Source organism: Vespula vulgaris, chromosome 8 (genome assembly GCF_905475345.1).
Source record: "Vespula vulgaris chromosome 8, iyVesVulg1.1, whole genome shotgun sequence".
In the NCBI taxonomy this organism is placed as follows: Eukaryota; Metazoa; Arthropoda; class Insecta; order Hymenoptera; family Vespidae; genus Vespula; species Vespula vulgaris.
The window spans coordinates 6,635,060-6,661,521 of NC_066593.1; the positions used below are offsets into that span (position 1 = coordinate 6,635,060).

The window sequence follows — 26,462 nt, forward strand, 5'->3', positions numbered from 1 at the left end:
TTGAGTACTTGAGGATTTTGTTGAACGATAAGCTATGAAAATATGTGGAAAGATAATTGTTTTCAAAAACGTTATCACGAAGAATTCCTTTGATAAATGACAAAGAAAAATATAAATAGATAGAAAAAGACGAGGGAAGTGCATAGAACATACCTATGTTGTTGAGAAATAAATTGCTGACGAAGAGCTACCAGAGAATATCTAACCATCACGATACGGTATTCTCTATCTGTTTGAATCACAAAATCTTGTCCCGTTTCGGGCGCCATAGTATCGCGACTTGAACAGTTTGCACGTTGCCTGACGATGAACGCGTATCCATCCAAGTGCATAAACGTTTCCAAACTCCTCGAACAATCACATATACGATACAACATATCACGATATAGGATTAATTCGTTCTCAACAATGTTAGCATACTTTCGAAAATCATAAATTGTTAAATAATGCATACGTGTTCGAGAGGAATAAATGGAGAATGTTCTTTCTTCTTCTTCTTTTTCTTTTCCGTTTTTCTTTTTTAATAATATTTCCTATAAAAGAGATTAAAGATATTCACGGTACGAAGGACGAAAATTAGCGAAATACGATCTATCGTATCCTTTAATTTTCTTTGAAGGCGGTAGCTTAGAAGCTCGCGTGACGTAATGATAATGCATTCCCACCTTCACGCTCACCATGGCACGTACAAGAAGGCAACGGGGCGGCAAACGGCCGCTAGCTACATAGTTGCTAGATAGCTGGTACCAGTAGAACTATGGAAAGGGACGAAGAGGGGACGACGAAACGTGATTAACAAACGCGATCAGTGTAGCTCGATGCCCGAGATAATTCAAGAAGGGCAACCGGCTTCGATCAATATTTATAACGTGTGTCTTCTCGTCTACCATCTCTTTTTCTTTCTCTCTTTCTCTCTCTCTCTCTCTTTTCTTCTTCTTCTTCTTTTCTATTCTATAGCCTGTTCCTTCCACGTCTAGAACCTTTCCACCTCTCGTCTTCGCGTTTGTGCACGCGTATAAGCGTGCCAAGGTACTCCAATGCCATACACGCATTTTCTGTTCTCGCGAGAAATGCCAACAACGGTCCGTCGAGACGTTTTATTTTATTTTATTTTATTTTATTTTATTTTATTTTATTTTCGCGTGGGTGTACGTTCAGACCTTCTTACGTACGATGATTTAATAAAAATAGAAACGACTCGCTTGTCGGATTAACTCGACGTTTAATTTAAAATTTATTTCAGAAGTGACTGTGATACATATGAAGAAAGAGAAAAAAGAAATGGAAAAAAATAACTGACACCATTAATGCAGATCTCTTGAAACGAAATGTTTAAAATAACATATATAATCTTATAACTTTTGACGTTGTTATAAGATAAAATGACATACATACTCTAATAGTAATTAACTTCCAAAGAGAGTGAAATTACGGGCGGAAGAAATTAATGGAAACCTTCTCGGTATTTCAATATTACACTGGAATTCGATAATTATTGGCCTTGATCACTGATTAAGTCATGATTTTACAGTTAATATTTATAAAGTACAATTTTATCAAACCGGTTCGTCGATTTTCTTTTCTTTTTCTTTTTCTTTCTTTTTTTTTATGAAACGATCAAATTGTCGTGAAAGAAAGAATTCATTAAACGGAATTTTTATCTGAGAGGCCATCGGGTAGAATCTTTCACCGTTGGGGATGTTCGAGACGTTTGAGAAACTTCGTAGAAAATTAAGGGATCCCGTTCACACGTTAATTTGGATTCGTAATTGTTTGACGAGCCGGAAGTAGAAGGTATTTCACAGTATGTTGCGACGTATTCTTCTCACAGCTCGCATCTCGGATGGCAGCTAACACCAGGAAGATTCCTAGATTCCTTCATCGTAATTTTTATCTTAGTTATATCATTCCATTCGGTTTTCCTTGCTTCTCGTTTAAAAAAAGAAAAGAAAAAAAAATTAAAAAAAGAATGGATTATAATGTATTATTGTTTTTGCTGGCCGATTACAATCTTTTTACACAAAATCCATTAATCTAATAGGCCTTTTCTCATATTATTATCCATATCGAACAATTTTCGTATATTTGTCCCTTATAAAGGATAACGTTAGCGAGAATGGAAGTAATTCCTTTAGTAGTACGTTTCAGAATTTTATTAATGTTTATTTCTTCATTATTATTATCGACATCACGATCGTTCATAACTTATGCCGATGAAAGAAGATAAATGAAAATAAAGATAAAGATCATGCTATATCATATGTAAATGTTAGAAAGCAACGTGATAAAAATAACTCGTAAACACTAATATCAGAAATATTATACAACTAATTTTAACTCCTTTAATTTTCATGAAAATACTAGACATTTCGTCGCATAAAAGTCCGCCTACCTTTCTATTCTTTATAGGATTTAATTATATATTGCGAGAACTAGAGATATTAACCTAAATAAAACTACCGTAGCATGTACATATTGAAGTTAATTGCACGATTACAAAAGACTTAATAGAATCCCAAATGATAAAGCTCGCCACGTGGAAAAAAATATCTTAATTGGTTCCACTCTAAATTTTAATGACAAATTAAATTAAACGCTTCCTAAACTCAAAGCTTCTTTGCGGAAACTAACAATGAAGATAAAATAAAAAACAATAACGTATGTTTAGAAAGTCCACAATAAAAATAAAGTAACCGGGTATAAATTGATTATACTTCTAAAGTTCTCAATGCGTTAAAAAAATACCGTACATGGTCATATAACAGAATCGATTAATGTTTTAAAGCAGGAAAGCAAGAAAGTGCAGTTGCTGAACGTAAGAATGAAATTAAAATGGAACAAGATAAACGTGAAAAAAAAAAGAAAAGAAAAGGAAAATGCATCCACGTCCACCATAAACAAAGATCTCCTACGTTATAATTAGTTATTCTTGAGGCAATTAATTTTTATCATGGCAATAAAACCGTCAATTATCATGTTATACCAATAATTAATGCTTTTCATCGTTGATTTCTTATCGTTCAGCGTTTATTAAAACGTGTTTTATAAAGACGAACGTTATCGATGAAGAAAGGGGATATTTCTACTTAATCATCTACTACCATATGCTAATATATTTAAATCAAGTGCAATAATAATTTATAACATTCAGAAGTATTACGATAAACTATTAATTATAAATAAAGAATAAATTATATGTGGAAGATGATTTAAATTCCTTTCAGAAATAACATCATTACTTCAATTCTCTCTTATAATGGAATTCCTGGCAATAAAAAATTTCATTAATTGAACTATTAAAGAAAGTGACAACAAATGGTACGGATGTTCTTAAAGAAATATATATTTTCAGTGAATGAATTAAAAAAAAAAATCACTCGTTACCTAATTCAATTACATAAAATTATATAATATTAGGTGTAATAAAACAATAAATAAGATCCTCCGTAATTGATCCTCGTTTTCTCTTAAATCTTTCAGAAGGAATCAAGTGCGAGTTTGAAAGAAGATATCCTAGGAAAAGCTTGAAAAATCCGTATCAAACGAGATAGAAGAAATAAGACACGTTCGTCATTACACTAAGATCGCCATTTGAAACGTTACGAATATGGAGCGGAATGTCGATGTTGTTTACTCATCAGAAGTGTCGTGTGCCGTTCTTTGAGTATCGAGAAATGGTCGTACATTCCGTTTTGTAGATAGTGCACGACGACGAGTCGAAGAAATCACGCAGGATGGAGTTTCGCACGGGAAATAAAGAGAACAGCTTTTCCCGCAAAGAGCAACGACGATCGATCTAGATTTTTGCACGATCCAAGATCAACGGACGATAGAGTTAAGTATAGTTGGTGTTTCTCTGAGAAATTAATCAATCTCATAATCGTTTCAATCGATCTTCGAAACGTCAATAAATATGAAAAATATTGTTTGTGTAAACGGACAAAGAGAAAAATATAAGGAAAAGCTTAAACTTGGAAACTTGAATATTTAGATTAAAGATAAATTTTTGTACGCGGATTTTACTATAAATTGCGATAAATTAATTGCGACTAAACTAAAATATAAAGTTAAAGAATTAGCAAGAAAAGAAAAGTAAAGGGAGAGAAAGAGAGAAGAAAATTGTCAAATACACCACATTGCAAATGAAATTACGAAAGCAGTGAAACTTACGATCGGATTTTACTGGTTCGTTGGCTTTAAAGGATAGCACGTGAGCGTAATAAATAAGTCGTTGGCGTCTATAAGATGCATCGGTAAATGTCTCTTCCATAGTCGATTAGTTCCTTAATGAACGCACCTAGTGTAGAATTTGAATCGTGCGATGAAACATAGGAAGCACCTGAATATGTCTCTTTCTCTCTCTCTCTCTCTGTTTTTCTTTCTCTATTTCTCTCTAACATCTGACAACTTATCAATATTGAAAGCAACGGTTTACCGGTTGCAATTAGACGTGACTTTGGACAATGACTAGCTCGTCTTCATTGCGTTATAAAATGATGAATCGAGGCTGATAATGAGGATGCTCACGTGTAGCGGTATTCCACGGAAATAAACTGCACGATCTGAAAACAGATTGCAAGCATGGGGCATGTTTCGAAATATCCTTTACTGAACGCGATATACGACCGATCATTCTTCATCTTCGCTAGGAAAACCATCGCTTTTGCTTCTTCCTCTTCGGAGTTCGATCGCCACCCCCATGAAAGTTTAACGAACCGGCCAAATCGAAGTTTCTATCTTGAAACGATCGTCCTTAGTTCGATCATTCTATAACTCGAATATCGTGAGTATTGCTCGAAATATAACGAAATATTTCTCTTTCATATGCTTCTTTTTTTTTATCTAATCAGATATATTTAATTGAATTTTCCAAATATCTAGAATCGAAGAAATTTCGTTCAAAAATTTCATCCAAAAACTTTCATTTCCTTTCCATTATAATTCATAATGCGAAAAATACAGGTAGTAAATCGTTATAAATTTTTATAATTCCTTATTGTAATGTCAACACTTCATAAAATTTATAAATTATAAATAAGTAAAGGCGATCAATCGCAAAGTACGATACGAGCAAATTATATTCACATCAATATCGAGCGAGCCATCAAGATCTATCTCTTTCATAGGGTATACCTACCGATCCTGTCGCTATCGGAAGCCGCGAAACCGACGATAAACGTCGAACGTAAACTCAGCCTAAGGAAAGAAGACGCCGACTGTAATCGCAGGAGCGAGCTATTACATGGCCGCTCTGCGTCTAACGCGACGTGACACGCGTTCTTTGCCACCGCAAACGAGATTGCTCTCTCTCTCTCTCTCTCTCTCTCTCTCTCTCTTTCTCTCTATCTGTCTATCTATCTCTACCTATCCCTATGTATCTCTCTTTCTCTCTCTATGTATCTCTTTCTCTTTCTCTCTCTTTCTATCTCTCTCTTTCTTTCTAATTTCCTTTTTCTCGAAGGAAGACGAACGAGACGATAAGAGGTAGACTGTAAGTACGCGTAGGTATACCTACTACTTGGCATCGTCGAAAGGGACGAAAAGTTTCGAGTTCGCGCGAACGATCGAGGATCAATCATCGGGATCGATCGACGGAAGAAAATTAATTCACCGCGAAGTCCGTGGCAGATCGTTAATAAATGGCGAACAAGGGTGGCAAGGCTCGTGCGAGATGAGCTCGGAGAAAAGTCGTGTAACACAGTGTATGTAGATAGGATGTTACATGGGTATATAAGTATGCGTGCATGCATGAATCCGTTCGGAGGGAGAGAAATGCGAAGATAAGTGCGTGGAATCGGACGAGTCCAGCTTCCCATCTACTCGAAGCTGCTCGGAATTACGAGTCGTGCTTTTGCGTGAAATCCGAGATGAAACGTACAGGAAGGTTATTCTCGGAGAATCGACATCGTCGCTCGGTCGACGATAAATTGAGTACATTCGCACGGCAAAACTATTGCGAATTGGTTTTGTCGTCCCTTTATATTCACTTTGCTACTTTAATTTCTCTTATACGAAGATACTACGATACACGCGTTAAAGTCTCCGTGTCGTTAGATCGAACGACTGTTTTATTATATATATTCATGGGTGATCAATCAATTCCCTTTTTTTGTATATACGTATTTTTTTTATTTACTTATTCCGTAAAATTAAAAATTACATAAACGAACGAAACATCTACGATATCGGACGACTGAAACATCTCTAGAAGAAAATTGATGAAAATAAAAGTCGATTCGTCGTTAATTCTATAAGATAAATTCTTGAAATTTTCATTATCTCAGTAGTCTAGAGACACTACGAAGAACATGATAAAGGATGAAAGATGTCGCGTTCGAGAGCAAAAGTGTCTTTCAAAGGGAGGTGAAGGATGACGGGAGAATTGGAAGGAGAGGGTAGGAAGAATGAACCGTCGCCAAAAGAGAAGCGAGTCGAAGGAAAGTGTGCCGTGTCTGTCCTAGACCAAGCATATTGCCTTTTCTTATCCAGAGGGGGGCATCGTTCTTCGGGTAGCAAGGCAAAGAGGTTCGCGAGGAGAGCCCGTTGGGCTAGCACAGGTGGGGGCAGCGACATAAGTACGAGACAGCCTTAAGAAAAGCCTTCATTCTGATAGCAGATCGCGATCCACGGGAGTCGGTGAACTCGCGCGTTACTCCTTACACTTTGGGTATCAGACGAGAACGAGGGGGTCTCCTTTCGATAGTTTAAATTTTCCGCTGAACTTGCACCTTCATTTAATAACTGTGCTTTAAATAAAGTTATGATACGTTCCGAATAATTTTCTCGGCGAAAGTTCTAACATTTTTTTTTTTTACGAAAAAAGAAGAAGAAGAGGAAGTGATCATTCAAGGCAAGGACCAAAAAAAAAAGAAACTCCCAAGGACGACGTCGAGAGTTCGAGTGTAAGTGCGAACAAACTTAAGACGTTGTATATATTATATACATATGTAAAAATTATATATATACATATACATATATATATATATATGTGTGTGTAATTGCCCGAGACGTTGTACACGGTGTATTGAGAACGCGTTCACGGCTTTAACAACGAAGGTTTACGTAAGCGCAAGGCCGAAGATCGTTTCCTCTTGGAAATCTAATGGCGATTGCCAGACGGCTTTGACGTTTGTGGAAAGAGTAAATCGTGCGGTGCATCGTCGTCTTCACAGTCCTCGTCGTCATCGTCCTCGTCGCTTTCGAATGCTACGAGTTTCTTCGGCTACGAAAGCGACGAAGCGAAAACAAATTTGCCGAGACGCCTCCGTTTTACTACCACCAAAAGAGTAATTAATGAGAATTCTTTTCTTGTTCAAGATATTTAAGTGTATATACATGCTGTATATACGTAATATCTTCCATCATAGACCAAAATTTTTAATGTTTTTCTCGAATATAAATGTAAATTCGTATGGGAAAATTCTATTAATTTCGTTTTTTTTTTTTTTATTATTATCGGATAACCTTGAACCAAATCATGAATATATATAAATCATGGATATGATTCATACTATCTATCAAGATCATTTTCAATCCCAAGAAAAAATATCAGATGTTCGATTTTCTATGAATCATCCTGTATAAGTAGATGTATTCCTTGCAAGAAGACTTGTCTTTACGGTAATTTGACTTAATTTGAACAAAATGTCCGTGAAAATAATAACTACCAAGATCTATTATAACGATCGTAACTTTTAAAATTTTATTGAAAACGTTAAATTTGGCAAATTACCGGTTACATCTAGTATTTATATATTATTTGCGGAGATAATGCTAAGAAAAGGCTTCACATTATAAACTCGTACGAGTGTCTGTTAAAAACAGATTGTTAGAAGTCTGTTCGAGTTACTGGTAGAAAATATAATAATTTAAATAATTTTTTTCGGAATATATATAAAGGAATATCTATTGTCGGCGAATACAAGTACATATATATCTATGTACATACAATATATCTAATGCGATTACCATATTTTTATCCAATAATCTCACGAATATAAAAGAATGATACATTATTTTTTAATCCGCATAAAGAATCCTGAGAACGATGGAAAAAGCTCGTGAAAAGTAATGTCATCATTAAATTCCTAGGATCGAATTCTCCTTTAGAAAATTTTAATCGACACCATTCAAAACTTGAACTCTCTAAAAGCATCGAAGTCTCTAACAAGACGTTAACTATTGCTAATCGAAACTCGAAACATCCAGAAACGAGTCATTGTTCAATAACCACGACTTTCACGATGCTCGCTAAAAAGAAACGTGAAAGTTTTTTCAAAATCCAAAAAGTTCTTGTTACTATTTAAAGGTACGTCGTTAACAGAGATGACTTCCGTTCTACAATCATTTTTTGATCTGATCAATGTTATTACCCTTCTCTCTCTCTCTCTCTCTCTCTCTCTCTCTCTCTCTCTCTCTCTCTCCCTCTCTTTAAATTGACGTTATGAGAAATTTCCCTGCAATTGTGTATCTACGTACATATATTATTGATAGAAGTAAAATAGAGATATAATTTATCATTTCGTCCTTGCTATTTTATTAAAATCATTTATCTCGCCTTGACATTCTTTATATCTATTTATACTAATTTTTTAGTAAATCGTGTAGGTAGTAAATATGAACAGAAAAATATTGTACCTTTTCCGGTTTAGGATATAGAACTTTTTCAATCGTAGTTATTGCAAGATACGTGTATATCTAGAAAGCATCTAGATAGAAATAGAGTTATCAACGAAAAAAGAAATTATTAACAAAAAAAAAAAAGAAAAGAAACGTACATTGTCGCGTTGAAGATTCCTTCGTTGCCGATAATTTCATAAGACGTTAACGACGGTTTGCTCGTCGGCAAAACGTTGCACGGTTACCCATCTTACGAGACAAGAGTGGAAGAAGCAGCTGAGAAGAACGAGGAATAAGAAAAGTAAGAAAATAAATAAGAAGAAGAAGAAGAAGAGAGATGATGAAGGGCACACATCCTTCGAGGACCTCGCTCTTTGCGCTCGTTTCCTTGCTCGCGCTGCTTCAGGAAGTGCCTCGTCGCTCTTAATCCTTGAAAAAAAAAGAAGAGAAAAAAACGAGGGGAAGAAAAAATAAATAAATCCGACGAGGAGGACGCATTAAAAGGAGCAAAAGCAAATTATAATCAGTCTTTGACAATCTCGTGGAATTCTCAATGCATAAATCGAGCTCGGTATGGAGCTCGATTTATATAAACACATACATACACGTAAAATCTTATATTTTACGCAAATGTATTAATGGGATCGTCTGTATCAATTTGAAAGAATAATTCGATCTAATTATATATATATATATATATATATATATATATATATATAATGCATATAAAATATATATATATATATGCACTTAGTACTGCGTCGACTTATTTTTATTTCTAATCTCAACATATAACCGATCAACGATTAGATCCTTTCAATTGATCTAAATGTTTTACACTTTTTTCCACGGTTAAACTAAATTATCGTTACCATTTAAAGTTAATTTTTATTAGCAATCGTTAGCACGTTAACGCGAAGTTACCAAGTAGCAACGAAGAAATAAAGAGAGCATACGTGCTCTTGAAACCTTTTACGATCTCACGAATCAACTTCTGGTCCTGGTATAAGAGCCATGTACCGTCATACACGTCGTTCAACGTAACTTTTTATCGTCGTTCACGAGGAACAAGATTCGTCAAGAATGAGGAGAAAGAGAATAAGAAACATACAGAAACGTTACAAATTAAGTTGAACTTCCGCTCCGAGTCACGTCCTTACAAATCGTATCGCGTATTTTTGACAACTCGTCTCGAGAGACGACGAGGAAATGACGTTTTTGCGACCCTGAAACCCAGTGCTCTCTATTTAGACCGGACTACGGTTTCAAACTTGTTAAGGAATGCAGTTGTTAAGGAAGAAGTTGATGTCATAAGTGTTCCGTTTGATATTAACAAACGTCATCTTTGTAAATGCTTTTTACGTTTCTTCTATTATCGGCTAACTATTCTATTTCCTAAACTATCGACTTCACTGAATATCTAAGTTTTATCAAACGATCATGAATACAATAATAAATAAATAATAACAATTATAAATAGATAACTCTACTTTAATCTGATTTGTCGTCGTTATTAATTTAATAACATAAAATAAAAAGACACAAAAATTCATCGCTTGGTATTGAACAACTTGATGCTATAAATATGATTCTTTCAAATTTCAACAATTTTGTTTAAAAAAAAAGAGAGAAATAAAGAAGAAACCATAGCTTTTGATTATTTAGACAAAATCATGTAAGAGCCTCACCCAAGAAACACGTAACAACGAATATAATTTGTTCGTTGGCGACGTCGTTCTATTCGAGACACGCTTAGAATCCAAAGGCAAAGATTTTTCGTGGTGGACGACAAAGCACTGTTAGCACCGAGTTCTGTTAGTTGTCGTTCTTACGAGGCGTCACCTTTACGCGAGGAGATGTCAGCGACCTTGTTAGTGGAACGTGTAGATTGCAGTTTAGAAAACACTATACTTAATTTTCATATATATGTGTATATAAATATATATATATATGGAATGTTATTAAATATATATATATATATATATATATATATATATATATACACGATAACAAATATATTTTTATGAATTAACCTAGCGATTTAATTTAGAAGGTAAAACTCACGTTAGGTGTTAATTTCTGAAGAGCATTAACAGGACATTTTGAATAGGGGCCAAGTAGATACGAGTAGAATGTTGCTCTGTTACATCGAACGCTTTACAAGCACGCTAACGAACCAGTTTGTGCTAACAGAATCATGATAATAGACCAATTTGTCGTAATACGGAAAGGTGATAACGGATAGTCTAGTATGTGGATAGAAGCACGTACCGGCTTAAAGAAATCATCGACTTATCAACGATTTATCGCTACAATATCTATGAATGTGTTCTAAGCCGTCGTTATTTAATTGGACGTTATTATATTATCACGATGTTTACATCGCTAATGCGAATACTCAAAGAACATTAAAGATCTGTCGCTTGATTTGACGGATTCGATTCATTTATTCCTAAGAATAAAAAAAGAAAAGGAAAAAAGATAAAAAAGGAAACATAGGTTTGATGATCGTAAGGATCATCCGAGAAGAGAAAGAAAGAAAGATACGAGCGAGTATAAAGCGTAAGGGTGGAATCCTTGGGTCTATCGGGTCGAAGGATCGCTGCGGAACGGTCCATAAATTGAAAATTACGATGGCGCGTTATCGATAAGTGTAACAGGAAAAAAATCCATTAGCCTACGGCGGTAGGATCATTAAGAAACTATAACGTCGTAGGGATCTATCTCGCCGATGTGTTCGTGCGATGCAAGAAGCTGCGAAGAGATCGAAGGGATGAGAGATCTTATCCTTGACGATAATGAAGGACGTTATCGACGTAGTCGTTATCTTCGCGAAAACTATGGAAATTTCTGAGAAGGTGATGTTGGAGCATTTATTAGGGAGTAGCTGCAGGTACTTCGACTTCTTGATCGAAACGTCAAAGGGAAGCGAAAAAGAGAAAGGGAAAGAGAGAGGGAGAGAGAGAGAGAGAGAGAGAACAACTTTCTTGTTTTTGTTTTTTTAAACAGACCGTCCATTTCTTCTCTTTTGACGATGATGGCGCTTATAATTTATCAACTAATTGAAATGTTGGAGATCTCTGATCGACTACCGCTTTCCTGGCCTGAGGCCAGTCGTTCATCCTTCGCAATCTCAACCTTTGTGATCTTCCACCCTACTTACCGAACGATTTTCGATCAGAACTACGATACAAAACGAGATTGATCTTGAACTCTGTACGATCGGACTGCCTTTGAATCGTAACAAGTTTTCTTCCTACATACGTTTCCAACATCTCTCTCGTAACAGTCGGCTGGACGAATTCCAGGATTCATTTTCTAATACCAAGATCGAAGAAAATAATAATTATGATATAAATAAAACGTTATTTCATAAAGTACTATAGTATAATCAACGTATCTCGATTAACATATCGGTCAATAATTGATACCTAATACCAGAGGATAGTTCTTTTTTCACGATATAATATTATTTCGCAATTCTCAGGAGCGATAATGCAAGCCGATTAAAGATCGCCATTAAAGTCAGAAAAGTTTTGACCTTGCGTATTGCTCGCTGTGATCCGGTATAAAAAATCTCGTAGATCGATCTCTTAGAAAGGTAACCCGAGCCACCGATCATTGAGGAAGAAAAGAGCACTTTCGGAAAATGATTTTTGCGTCTGGTTCTCACGATAGGCCAGAATGGTTCAAGCAGTCAGATCGTACGATCTAAAGAGACGTTATCCTACGTCACACAGTTATTCGCTACGAAAAAGGATGACCATAAGTGAACCGGTGCGGGCGCTCTCGGGGAAGGCAGATATACTCATCCGTGCTCGCAGCGGTAACTCGCCGTAAGATCGTCGTTTGCTTCTAACTAGATAGACACGCAATATCGATTTGCGTTCCGCCGATCAAAATCATCGACAAGAATCAGGTAGGTACGCATGTGATCTCTTGGCTACGCTCGATCGCGGAATCCGTATCTGTGCGATGTAAAACGCTGATTCATTTACGAGTCCATCGATCATACGTACGTATGTACGCGTGATCGAGGAAGATCGGAGTAGAATGAACGAACGAACGAAAGAATGCATTGGCGTCGACTTTACGTAAATCATAATCCTCTTTATTATCTCCATTATCCGAATTAATATAAGAAAACGTAAGTGTTCGACTAAGAGGATTTATGAACGCTTTAATGATACAAACGTACTTAGCGTTAAAGGATTGTAAGTCAATCGTCGATCTTCTTAATTTAAATTATGATCTGCTTGTAAATAGTTTGTTCTTCTTTCTGTTTTGTTTCTTTTTGCTTTTTTTTTACATTCCGTATAAGAAAAATTCGATAATATGTGATAATATATACGATTTTATATAATAGAGATATTATGTATTATTTATGAATTATTTGATGAATTATTTGAATTTCATGAATTTTTAAAAATAAACTATATTTACGAATCTGCTTCTACTATTATCATGGAGATCTCTAAAAGATCACTAATTTGTCAAAGCGTTAAGATAATACGAATCGTCTTCTAAGTTAGATATCCATAATGAGAATAGACACGTCATCGCGTACGTGTCTCGTACATCTTAATTCATGGTACCGCGAAAAACGACTCGATAACGAGATTGAGCGATCGAGAGAGTGAGAAACGGGCGGAGCAGAATGGTGAATGCTTGCTCGCGAGAGTGATTAATGGGATGATCTTAAAAATTGATCCTTAATGAGCCTGGTAGCAGTCAGGCTGTCACGCTCGGTTAATCGAGACACGGCAATTAGAGCGCTGTTCCAATTACCAGAGCTATTTAAACAGTTTTGAAGAGAGAAGAAGAAAGAAAAGGAAATAAATTTATTACAGAGTGGAGTGCAAAAATCTGTCACTTATGAAAAATAATAGGACAATGACAGTGATTAGATGTAATTACGAGGATTAATTAAGAATAAAAACGAAACTATTTGAAAATGAGAAAGATAGATAGAAAGAGAGAGAGAGAGAGAAGGATTGATTTAAGAGAATTTCAAAGATCGATCAAGAAAGAAGAATCTCGTAGAAAGGTCGTGATCTTTCGAAACGATTTAAAAGATCCTGTCTCGATGGCGACGGTCGCGATCTTCGTCGTCGGCCGTTCTCTAGTTTGCTATTCCATGAACGTTCAGAGACGTGAACGTTATTCGAGCACTGGCAGAAACGGGCCTGGGAACGTTCAAGAATTTGTTGGTCTAACTAGCCAATCGACACCTCTCTGTGTGCCGTTGTATCGTAAAGTCTGCAAACGATATAATAATAACCAGACTTTATCTTCAGACGATTCTTGGCTACCTTCGATTTGTATTCCCCTTCTTGAGAAAAAAAGAAATAGAGAGAGAGAGAGAAGCAGCAGACAAGCAGAGAGAAAAATAAAGAATCTTTTAACGGGTGTTTTGACGAGTTCATTTTCAAAGCCAAAGGTTAAACAGAAAAAGATAATATCGAATGTTAAAAGTCCGTGTTAACTTACATGCATTTGCCGGCAAAACCGATTAGAAAGTTTATTAACTCGAGCATTCCGATTGCACGGCTTTTGATGTAATTTAATCTTTAACGTTAGCACTTTAGATAGTACGTGGAATGTCTGCCTTCACCCGGCCTCCTTTCCACTCTCTAACTTTGTCTCTAAACGTGAAATTATCTCTACAATGAACGTGTTATCGCGTACCTTAATCTTCTAACCCACAAAGAATGTCCGTTAGTCTATTAAAAAAAGAAAAAAAGAAAAAAAAGAAAGGGAAAAGAAATCGAATTAAATTCTTTCTTTTAATTATGAATCACATATATCGTTAAGTAATCAAACATCTGAGAAAGATTTTTGATAAAAAGAAATTCAAAGCGTTTTGTCCTTTCTCTTTCTTTCTCTTTCTTTCTAGCTATTTCTCTTCACCGATTTTCCTTCGTCGCCGGTTTCCCGTTTGCGATTCTAACGAAAAGGCTCATTTCCATTTGCGGAATCGATCGTCCGTGAGTTGCCTTGAAATGAACAGCCGGGTGGTGAACGATTTTCACACGCATCTGGCTTAACAACGCGTTCGACCGGTTTAGGATTTCACTTCCTAGTGATTTCGAATACAAATAGCAGCACCCCCGAGACAAACGGTCCTGCCGTGTCACGGAAAGCACGATCATTGCAAATGCGAATAATATGAACTGTGGATTTCAGATATCTCACATTTCGACTTACTAACGAGAATTCAATTTTCGATAGACGTATCTCTTTTATTATCGTCCCACGTTCCGTTTCCTGGTGTTGCACTTTGTTCATATCGATAATATATTAAACATCGGCTCTTCTACGTACAGTCTTGTTCGTCGATATTCCCGCATAAGCGTAAAAGTTGCTTATCGGAAAAAATTTTTATTAATATTATCAAATCTCGATAACTAGGATAAAATAACTGCATACGTGAACATTTCGTTATCAATATTTTATTTTCTGTTTTACTTCCTGACCGAGTCGATTGAAAATTTCGAAATGAATATTTAATCGTTTTATAATTTATTATTTTATTGTTTTTTACTGTTAAGAGTTTGTTCGATTAGCATTCTTACGTTATGATTTAAAAAATTTTTTTTCATTCCTTCTTTTAAAGAAGAAACTTGTCTTCGATCGTTATATCTCTTTAACGGATGAACCAGACTGTACAAGACCTCTCTATGAACTTCAAACGTATGATAGACATATTCTATATTTTATCCTTTTATAGTCTCTCTCTCTCTCTCTCTCTCTCTCTCTCTCTCTCTCTCTCTCTCTCTCTCTCTCTCTCTCTTGGAACTTATATCGTTTGAGAATATTGATTATCGAAGTATTAAATTATAATTTACAAACGAAGAGAGAATACACCGAGACTAGCGATCGGAACTCAAATTTATGATATTCGACGTAATATCCTTTCTTTCGAAATGTAATCGGGAGAGAAAGAAACAGGAAGATAAAAGGATTATGAATCTGACATAATATTTGACGAACACTTACGTATATCGATAAAGTATATATCTAATATATTATGGAAATTTTTTCATATCTGTGAAAACACATAAAAGCATTTTCTCGACGATGTTATCTTGTAAAATTCATGCTTGTCATGCTTACATATTCCTTTTTCTCTTTCTCCTATTTCTTGTTTTCTTTCTTTATTCCAAGAAGGAGTGTCTCCTTAATTCGACATCATTGCCTCGAAAAGAAACGTATAGTATACGCAAGAAGAAAATATTTCACGGTTCAAGAAATCGATAGGTAGTGGTAGTAACATCTGGAAAACGAGCAGTGAAGTCTTACGAGAATCCAGAACGAAGTTACTTACATAGTTACATACTCTTGGATGATCATTGAAAAGAAAAAATGCGAAGAGAATGAGATACGAAATATACGTGCTAACCACAAACCGGTCGTCGTGTTGACGCTCTGACCTTTTCATAATTTCTTCGGAGCAAAGAATACGAAGAACGCGTGCGAACGAAATTATTATAACTCGATTAACCTATTTGTCGAACGTTAACGCAAATAATTTAATTTAATAGTAAATCATGAAATTCCAGCTAGATTTTATCTACTCTCTCGTGTAATCGAGACATTCTAAGAATCCAACGATGTTCGGTAAGAATAAAAATACGTGCGAAGTGTACATAAAACCGATGCTTCTTTCAATGTCCGATGCGATCTGATTCACGAATTTCTGGTGAAAGTTTGCCCGCATTTTTGAAAAGTCAGTAGCTCACGTAGTCTTGTAAATGTGCGATCAAAAGAGAGAAAAGGAGATGAATTTTTAAAAAGTGGGTAATGATTTAACCGAATGAATGAGAAATCTGTGCTATACTTCGTCAATTAAAATCATTTACAAGAAACTTCACTTTAAAAGAGAATGATATACAACTTTTCCTGATTATTTTAAAATCAATAGAAGAGTAAAATCGTGTATTGTTCGAGTAATCTAAGAAAACGGTATAACTGTTCCGGTAGTTTGTTCAATCAGAATACATTGTGTACTTGTGTACTCTGTTTCCTGTTGGAAATGTAGAATTATGATTTTAACTTATGCCAAGCTTCTATATCATTTTCTCTTTATTATACGTTTATGTGATGGTTAATGAATTTCATAGACCGTCTATCATGCATAGACTTTTCTTTTTCTCTTTCTCATACATACATATTTTGTTAACGTTCTTTGAAACTCTATATACTTTCTTTGACGGTTCATTAACTCGTACATTCTTTACGCCTATATCTTTATGTTTTCTATGTGGTATGAAATTAAAACGAGCCATGTCAATTACTTGGTCCGATTACTTGACACTATTTGAGAGAAGAAACAAAAAAGGAAAAAAGAAAAGAAAAAGAAAAAACATGAAATTAATTTATAATAAAGATTACTGTAAAAAGAAAAAAAAGAAAAGGATAACGTAATATACGAACGTATTTTAAAGACCTAAGTCATTACCGAATCAAATCGCAATTCGATTTCTCACGTCGAAATTAAATCTCGTCTGGTCATTGACCTACGATCGCCTAACTAATAAAACCAATCTCTATTGTTTCACGCTAACATTATCGCTTTCCATGTAATCAAAGTTAATCGGCTCGTTAAATCTATTACTTTTTTCGATACTTAATCTGATTCTAAAACACGTGTATAGAACAAGATAGAATCGAATATAAAAGAAATTACTGATTCTTTCGATAATATCCAGATCGATACGAAAGATTGTAGGGAATAACTATTAATGAAATTTGTTGGACGTAAAAGACGTCGTAGTCATCGTTCGTACATTGACCTTGAGATTTGGAGAACTCGGGAAACGTGATTAGTCTGAACAATGGCAACTCGTCGTTCCGGTAAATAAGCGATTCCAATTACATAATCGACACATTCCTTTGACATCCGCCCACCTTGTATTCTCTCTCTCTATCTATCTATCTATCTATCTATCTATCTATCTATATATATATATATATCTTTATCTCTATATCTCTATCTCTTTCTTGTCTCTTCCTCTGTATTTCTTCTTCTTTATCTAACCCTTTCTCTCTCTCTCTCTCTCTCTCTCTCTCTCTCTCTTTCTTTGAATTAAATCTTACACGTTTTCGTTTCCATTGTCAACCGATTTCGTTCCACGTGCGAATTTCTTTGAGAAATAGTTAGCAAAAAATTTCAGTCAGCTTCCAATTGTCCTCGAAAATAAAATATATTGATAGAAGAGAGAGAACCTCACAAACTTTGATTCTTTTTCGTATCGTTTACGAAGTTAGCTAATATCGTTTCGCTCCTCGAAAAAAAAGTATACTAAGATCCAGAAAGATTCTTTAGAAAGAAGAAGCAAGCGAACAAAAAATCACTTCGATTCAACAATCATGTTCGGTTAATATCACGTAGAGTTTATTATCGAATCCTATCAATTTATTCTTTCTGTAAGACGTTTGTGTAGTATTAATTATAAATTAACGAAACAAGTGATATAACTTTTTAAAAAAATTCATGCAATAAATTTCTTGATGGAGTGTCCATAATAATTGAAAATATAAAGTTGAATGATTTGCGTTCAGTATTAATAAACGTAAATACAAATTTTGCTATTATATTTATAATGCTCATAAATTTGCAAAATCTTTGAAAGATATGAAAATAATTAAAAAATCGGCTATAAATTTGTTGATTTTATCATTAGATACATATACCGAGTGTTTCATTTTAAAAATATATGACCAAATATCTCTGATTTTATTGATTTTTAAACAAGTGTTTTAAATAAAAATTTTAAGTGAAAAATGTAACATTTTAAATGAGGGCTAATGTCAAGATACGAATATCATAATAATGTTTTTTTGATGGAAACCGATATTTTAAACCTGACAAAAATTATAGTGAAAATCAATACGAATCCAATAAACATTGACACTATATCTTTTATATTTTTTCACACCATATATCTAAGAGGGAAACTTCTTACTATCTATAAAGCATAACGATGATAAATCAAACAAACTTAAGAAGGGGTCGATGGCAACCGTCAATCTCGTTGATTTGTTCTTATTTTTCTTTGATCATGTAGACGACTACTATATAAAGTATTATGAACCATTCTTCATTGTTCTTCTATTCTTTTCCTCCTTTTCTCTTCGTTCTTCACGCTATATTCTGACAGGAACTTATAATACAGGTTATGCGAGTATTTACGGTTTTACCGTAGAGAAATCAGTAGCGTAAAATTGGATGGTTAGGAAGGCTCGAGTAAGTAAAGAGAAAAATGGCGTTCTGAAATCTGAGCACGCTCGGTATAATGAATAAGTCCGTAATCGACATCTTAAATTCGAGAGGAAGATTCTTCCTAGTGGAAGACGACAATGAAAAAAATATATTTGGATAATATTTCGCAGCTTTCGTGTGTATGTTAGTACCTCAAATGATCTTTAAAACCAGAAACAGAAACGTCGAATCGTTTCCTTTCCGATGTACGAAGTAAGCATTCAAGATAAGCGAGATTTCCAAGTTTGTTTCGTTTCGTTTCGCGTAATGAGGCCCGAGTCACGTACGCATGTGGAAGGCCCCGACGTCGTGTCTTCTCTGCTTCTGTACGCTTTTCACCGGTCCGACGTATACAAGTATCCCACATTCTACCGTATAGCCAGGCACAAAGATATTCCGATACTTTTTCATGCTGAATAATTTTTTTTTCCCTAAATAAACAAAGAACTTACAAATTTTCAATGAGCATAAAGAAATTATTATGCCAAATACGAAATACGTAAAGAATTTGAACGAATGTGCTCTTTACATAAAAAATTCAGAATAATTCCAATTCCAACTATTTTGACCAATTTAAAAAAAGTTATAGGATTTTAGAAAGTGTCAGAATATACCTGTGATCATATATACATACATCTTTCATATTACCTTACATCATTGTTTTAAAGAAAAAAGAAAAAAATAAAATAAAAAAAGGAGAAAGTAAAATACTGTCACGTTTTAATCCGAAATATATCAATGATCGAACCGTTCGATTTACTTCCTGTATTCTCCGTTCCATAAATCCTTGAAATCATTGAAGAGTAGATATACAAGGAAATGGAAATCAAAGGAACGAATATCCGTAGAAAGTTCGTTCAAACGTAGCGAACCGTATGAGATATTAATCTTCGGTGGTATGACAGATTGCTCACGACACGACGCAACGAAACGAGAAGAGATCGTTAAAAGGTAGCTCGTCGTTTAACATCGAACCATTGGAAAAGAAAACGCGATGCATAAATCGAAAAGGAACGATTGATCAATCGATCGATCGATTGCAAGCAATTCGTTTAATTACCACTGACGTAGAGTGTCGTTCGAATAACAAGATTTAATTGAACGACGTCAGAACGAATAATTAATTTCATCAGCGATATATGTATACCGAATTTCGTGGGAATAGCCAGCTATATATATATAAAATGTTTAATATTTATATACGTCATTATACACGAACCGTTATTGAAGATGATCTTCGATTGACCAAAACAGGTTAATAGGAAATGGGATCGCTGTTACTCATGTTGATAATGAATTTGGTTGAAAACCATCGAATTCGTCTGACTTCAAAATCTTATTTCTTTAGCTTTAGCTCGAATGAATACACCTACTGTTTCGTTTCTTCGATCAAATGATAATACAGGTGCACGCGTCAATGCCGTTACTTCCTTTCGGCAAATCAATGGGATCTGACACTATTAAAATGTAAGTACTTAATCAGATGCATGCATAAGAACGAAGAGAAAGAACGATAAATTATAAGAAAAACAGGAAAACTAATAGCACGTAATAAGAGAAATAAAAAGGGAATTGAAAATGAAGAAAATATACAACAAACAAAAAGGTAACAAAAAGTGTATGATGAAGATGAATTACCTTAAATCGATGCCATGATTGTTTAAATGTAATGAAAAAAAAAGATAGATATAAATAATTCGAGAAAAAAAGAGGAAGAGAGAAAGAAAGATAAAGAAAGAAGACACGATAGGTACATTTTGTAATTTGGCTTATCGATATTGGAGATCAAAGAACGTATATACCTTTACGTCGTGTGGTCCAGCGCATCGAATAAGATGAAGAATCTCTTTGTGAACAACGCTTGGCCACTGGACCTTTGATGGACGCCGGCTTCAAGATATTCGCGTTTCTTTTTCCTCGATCGAGATGGATCAGAAAAAGAAGAGTGTCGACTTCGGACGTACCTATGACGAGCGTACCGATAAATTTCCTGTGCTTGATGACTCGTCAATAACGTGTCTAATATCTAACGTAGAATATTTTGAAAAACACTCGCGTCATATGATTTCCTGCAATTTAAAGCAGATTGAACGAGTTTCTTATTATCAGATATATTTCATAGAAACTAGTACGTTTTTATGGTTGATGACTAACAATAAGTTCGTTAACTATATATAATAATAACTTACAAAAAAAAAATAAATAAAAAAGCGAAATTTGTTTTCTTCTAGTCCTTCGAATAAAACGACTTGGTATTTTTAACGATTATACAAATTTTTTAGGAACGATTTCAATAAAATCTTTGAGAAAGAACACACGTGAGTTTTATAGAAAGAAAGTTATCGTGATACTGATTGCAGTAATACGATTGTTTAATATATGTTAATCTGACAAGAATTAATCAGATACGAGAATTTATCGGTAAATTTGTTATATCTGCCGAGACATAGTCTCTTTTGTTGGTAATATAGATTTCTATATATTCTAAAGTGGATAATGTAGAACTCTATAATTATTTTATATAAATAAAGAATGTTAATACTTTGAATGTTAATATTTGATAATGTTTAATAATGTTACGTTATGTACTTTACAATAATTTATTACTATTATTTATTAAATGATGATGCTATCCGTATATCCACTTTTTGCTTGGATACTTAATTTACTGATAGATGGCAATAGTAACTCTTTTAATCTACCTGGAACACGTTTTTAATAATTTAAACATCATAAAAGTATCATTATATAATTTAAACAAAAATACACTAAACTATTCTTTATAAGTAGTACAATGAAACAAAACTTTAACAGGCTATCATTAAATACGATGACGTTTACCTATAAAAAGGCTAATCACTTGATGAAATAGAAAGAAAAAAAGGAAAATAGAAAAGAAAATATTTAGATAGAACTATGGAATGTATTGACATGACGTTTTTATAGACAAAAAATATATAATTGACGGTTAAACGAAAGCTTTTTAAGTACCATCATGAGCTCTAATGAGATACAATCTAATTTAAGAGATAATTCGTGTCATGGAATAATAACAATACTAGAATACTACTTATTGCTATGCAAACGACAAAATCGTTGGCTGTCGGCCATTTATGAGCTCGAAATGGCGACGTTATTAGTACTCTCGATAAACGTCTACTGCAAATTTCGCCGCGAGGTATCATCGAACACAACCTTCTTAACGTCGATCAATGAAAAACCGAACGATCGTTTACTGTAAACGACCGGAAGTCGATGACTCGAAGATCTGCGAATGAGTAGTCGTCATTGCCACCTTATTCAGTCCTATCATCTTGACTATACTTAACTAGTTTATTTTTTTTTTTTTTGACAAATAATATATACTTAAATTATACGAGTAATTTATGAAAAAAGTGACTCGATATCCTTCAAAATTTTATTTAAAGAATATCTTCATTTTTCACTCCTCCTCGACCTTCGGCAAGGTCCACACCATTTCTACGAAATGGTGTAAGACTCGTCACACGGAATGCGTGACTCGACGATTTTATAACTTGCTTTCAATTACCGTTTCTCGTTGCTCTTATTCTCCCCTCTACCTTTCTTTCTCGTACCAAGATGCTACATGACAAAGAAGAAAACACGAGTGGGCAAAAGGTACTTGCGAAGGGCTCCCTAAGTGCCACGTTTGACTTTGTCTCCGATCCTTTTTTCTCTACTCACAAAAACTGACTAACGGACGTGATTTATTCTACGTTGAACACGCTCAGTACTGGTTGAACGGGAGAAAGACAGAAAGAGATAGAGCGAAAGTGGTCTAACATTAACCGCGAGTCTCGAAGGTCAATGAATCCTTAAAAAGTGTCGATGATATCTTCTCTCTTTCATTCTAAACATATGTTAGGTGTAACGAAGCAAAATAAATTTGTCTTTAATTAAGAAAAAAAAGAAGAATGTTTTTCTTTCGGTAAAGCAACTCGAGGACGTTAACCGAGTCGAAAGTAATCGAAATCCCTGTAATATCCGATTCAATGAGTGATCGTTTTGCTCCGTTTGATTCATAGATTATTAGTTTTGTAATAAATAACATACGCGACTTGATCGGCTTTCCTTCATGGTTCAAGTTTCGTACCAACGTTCGTTGACTTTTTCCAGATACGATGATGACGACGCTAGTCTTCCTGGTTCCCATATTGATTGGGGTAACGACGGGTTCACTTCAGCAATTACCTGGAAATCAATTGTCTAAGCAAAACGAAGAAGCAATTCCTCTTTCCTCGGGAACTCTGACGGCCGACAATAATGATAATGACGACGATAATGATAGAAGTGAAAAAAAACCAAAGAAATATTTCGGAAAGGATGTAACGAAGGACAGTGATAGCTCTCTTTCGTCATTTTTAAATCAATATCATAGAAACGAAGGAAAAACAAAAGAAAGCGAGGAAGAAGTTGCGGATAAACTTTCGAAAAAAGATAGAAAGCAGAAGGCCATTTTCTTGAACTATCCATTAATATCACGGATACAACAGACTTATTCAAACTCGCCTGCTTACGACATCGGTTACAACGACATTTACGATCCTAATATCGAAGGAAGAGCACCCAGTAATATAGGTGGAAAATATCAAGAGAGTAATATCTTTTACATCAGACTACCACCGACTCCCTATATGTACGTACCAGGTTTAGGATACATCTCTCAACCACCAACCTACTCTACTGCCAACCTGAGACCGCATATCCCTCAGTCGAGACCACCCAAACCTCAACTTCCAACTTATCAGAGACCGAATCCTTTCATCAAGTTGCCGATAGACTTCGTGAGCAACGGTAAACCAACTTCCGTCTACCAATGGCAAAAGAAGAAACCTGTGACCAACGTCAAACTACCAACCGACAGTCCAATCACCAATCTCGACGATCTCAAACCCGGTTTTGTGAATAACGGCAAGCCAACGACGATCTATCAGTGGCACACGAATCTAAAACCTGGCAAAAGGCCCAACGACTACGTCAATAATCTCGACAAGGGACCTTATCTATTCAATGGAAAACCAACCAGTTTGTATCTTCTTAAATCGGATGGTACCAGTTCCGATCGTCGGCCAATTCGATATTCTGATTTCGAGAACAATAATTCGTATTAATTAAAATAATGCAAATACGATTTCAATCGCCAAACCTACCGGAGAAACGAAAAAAATGGATGCTCGTTAATATTATTATTATTATTATTATTATTATTATTATTATTATTATTATTATTATTCTTATTATTATTATTATTATTATTATTATTATTATTATTATTATTATTATTATACGCGAACGGTGAAAATCTGCTACTAATTTTACAGCTTGAAGCGCGACTCGTAACGCGTCGTAATAATTTATCGACCAACCCCACTTCTATTGAGAAGGGAGGAGGCTCGTTCAGTGATTTATGTCTCGTCGATGACCTTGTAAAGGTGCTAGCCATTACTCCGCTTTCAAATGGACTACGCGGTTCGGTGTGTACAGTAAACGAGGTGCCAGTAGAGAGTAACGGTAATGTAATTAAAGCAGTCCTTTTAAAGGCGGCTTATTATGTAGTTTTATGTACGAACGATCAATTAATGAGTTCTCACGTGACTTCGTTCACGTCCGCTCTTTTTCCTTCACTTTTCTTTCTTTGTCTTCTTAATAATCCTAAGCCGTTTTCTAAGATGTTTTCACTGACGATGAACACAGCTGACAATGAATGAACGATTTGTATACGAGAAATAACACCATTATCTATTTCTAATGGATCAATGTTGTATGATTGTAATCATATGTTGTATGAATGTAAGTAATAATAAGTATGTATCTTGTTGTACGAACTACGATCGCAAACTACTGCAACGTTGGTAGTCAAAATGTGTAGCTTTTTAAAAACTTTTAAGACTACTAAATTATAATTTTATGATATAGTAATTAATTTAAGAAATTGACCAAGTGATCTTAAAGTGAACGACTATTTTATATATGTAAGTTGTAGGTACGACACGAAGTTATTTATCAACGATCATGCTATTCTTCTCTAATCTTTCTATCTGGTACACATATACGTAAATATATATTTTTGTCGTCTCGTGATCATGTAGAATATTAAGAGGGACGACGTTGTTGTAGCCATTTTTGTACGTCTTACCACTTGTTGTATCTGTTGCTGTAAATAAAGAGAACAGAAGAAAAAAAGAAAAAGAAAAAAGGAAAAGAAATATATTCGTAGTGTAAAAAGAAATGGTGTCTCTTCGTTTTCCCTGAAATTCCATTTGACCCTCTCTTCTCTCCTTGCTTACTCGTTAGCAAGTTCTAAAAAAAAGGAAGAAGACAGAAAAATAAACAATCTTGCAGCACATGTTTCATCCACTCTCCCTGAACGCAGCGCAAATATTAACCTGGGACTAGGGTCCCCAGGATACGGCCAGTTTGCTCAGCATTCCACATACCTCGTGGACCAGATTACACGGTTAAGAAGATTCCGTGCTAAGATTAGTCTTGTATTGTCTTAAAATAAGAGAATCGTTTGATTCTGTTTCTTATCTTTCTCTCTCTCTTTTTTTTTTTGAATCTTGATTAACGGAAGAATATTTAATCATTCGAAAACTCATTAGACATTTAATTATTGAAGATATCAATCAGGAGTGCTCTATATTAACAAAGATTCTATTCTTCTCGCATTTTTTCTTTTTTTCTTCATTCTTTCATCCTCCTTTCGTATTTTCTCCTTCCTAAGTATATCATTAGACCGAACGGTAATGATAAATGTGTAAATAGGAACAACGGGTACTTTATAAAAACGTAATAAATCGTTTGGAACCGACGATACTCGTATTACTTTTGATAAAGCTAAGATTATGATAATTGACAGTCTAAGTCTTGGAAGAAACAAGACACGTGTTTCTAATTACCATTCGCTGATTGGTCAACACAGATAAGATACATTCCCCCTGAATTCAGCAAATTGCTGTAAAAAGGACCGCTCTTTTTCTTACCCTTTTCTTTTTTCTTCTTTTTTTTTCTTCTCTTGTCTTTATTTCTCGGTAATCACGCTCGACGAGAAATTTTCTTGCGGCATTAATACCAAAGAAAAACTTGTTTCTCCTGCAAATTTGAATTTATACGATCAATTACCAAAAAATATAGGCCCGGGGGCCCGGACGAAGTCTTTCTCGCCGTCGTTGTTGCGTTACTGCCTTCTGATATTATCGTAAGTATGCTATAACGGGTTGCAAACAGTGGTTCTCATTTAGTGAAGAGAACTCCCATAAGATTTCTACAATTCTCTTTAATTATGATGCATAGCCAAAGTTTTCTTTTTTTGTTTTGAATACAAAGACGATCATCGTCATACAGTTGATAATACGATATTATTTTTTAATATTAACTGTGTATTTGTGTATACGCTCGTGTACGTATGTGTGTCATTACATAACACTATATGTACTTACTCATTCGTACTAATAGTTTGGAGCATTTGAAAATTAATAATAATAATATTAATAATAATAATAATAATAATAATAATAATAATAAAAATAATAATAATAATAATAATGATAATGATCAT

The 26,462-nt window shown here is 34.7% G+C and overlaps 1 protein-coding gene across 1 annotated transcript; it reads left to right on the forward strand.

The window, feature by feature from the left end:
• The first annotated feature begins 6,623 nt into the window (after positions 1 to 6,623).
• Positions 6,624 to 25,139, forward strand: LOC127065759 (uncharacterized). Its single transcript, XM_050998556.1, has 2 exons — positions 6,624 to 6,902; positions 23,021 to 25,139. Exon 2 carries the CDS (start codon positions 23,026 to 23,028, stop codon positions 24,013 to 24,015), a length of 990 nt encoding a protein of 329 aa, XP_050854513.1. The 5' UTR covers positions 6,624 to 6,902; positions 23,021 to 23,025; the 3' UTR covers positions 24,016 to 25,139.
• The last annotated feature ends 1,323 nt before the right edge of the window (positions 25,140 to 26,462 follow it).

Coding starts and splice junctions, on each gene's coding strand:
- LOC127065759 (XM_050998556.1), top strand. CDS start 23,026: ATGATGACGACGCTAGTCTTCCTGGTTCCCATATTGATTGGGGTAACG.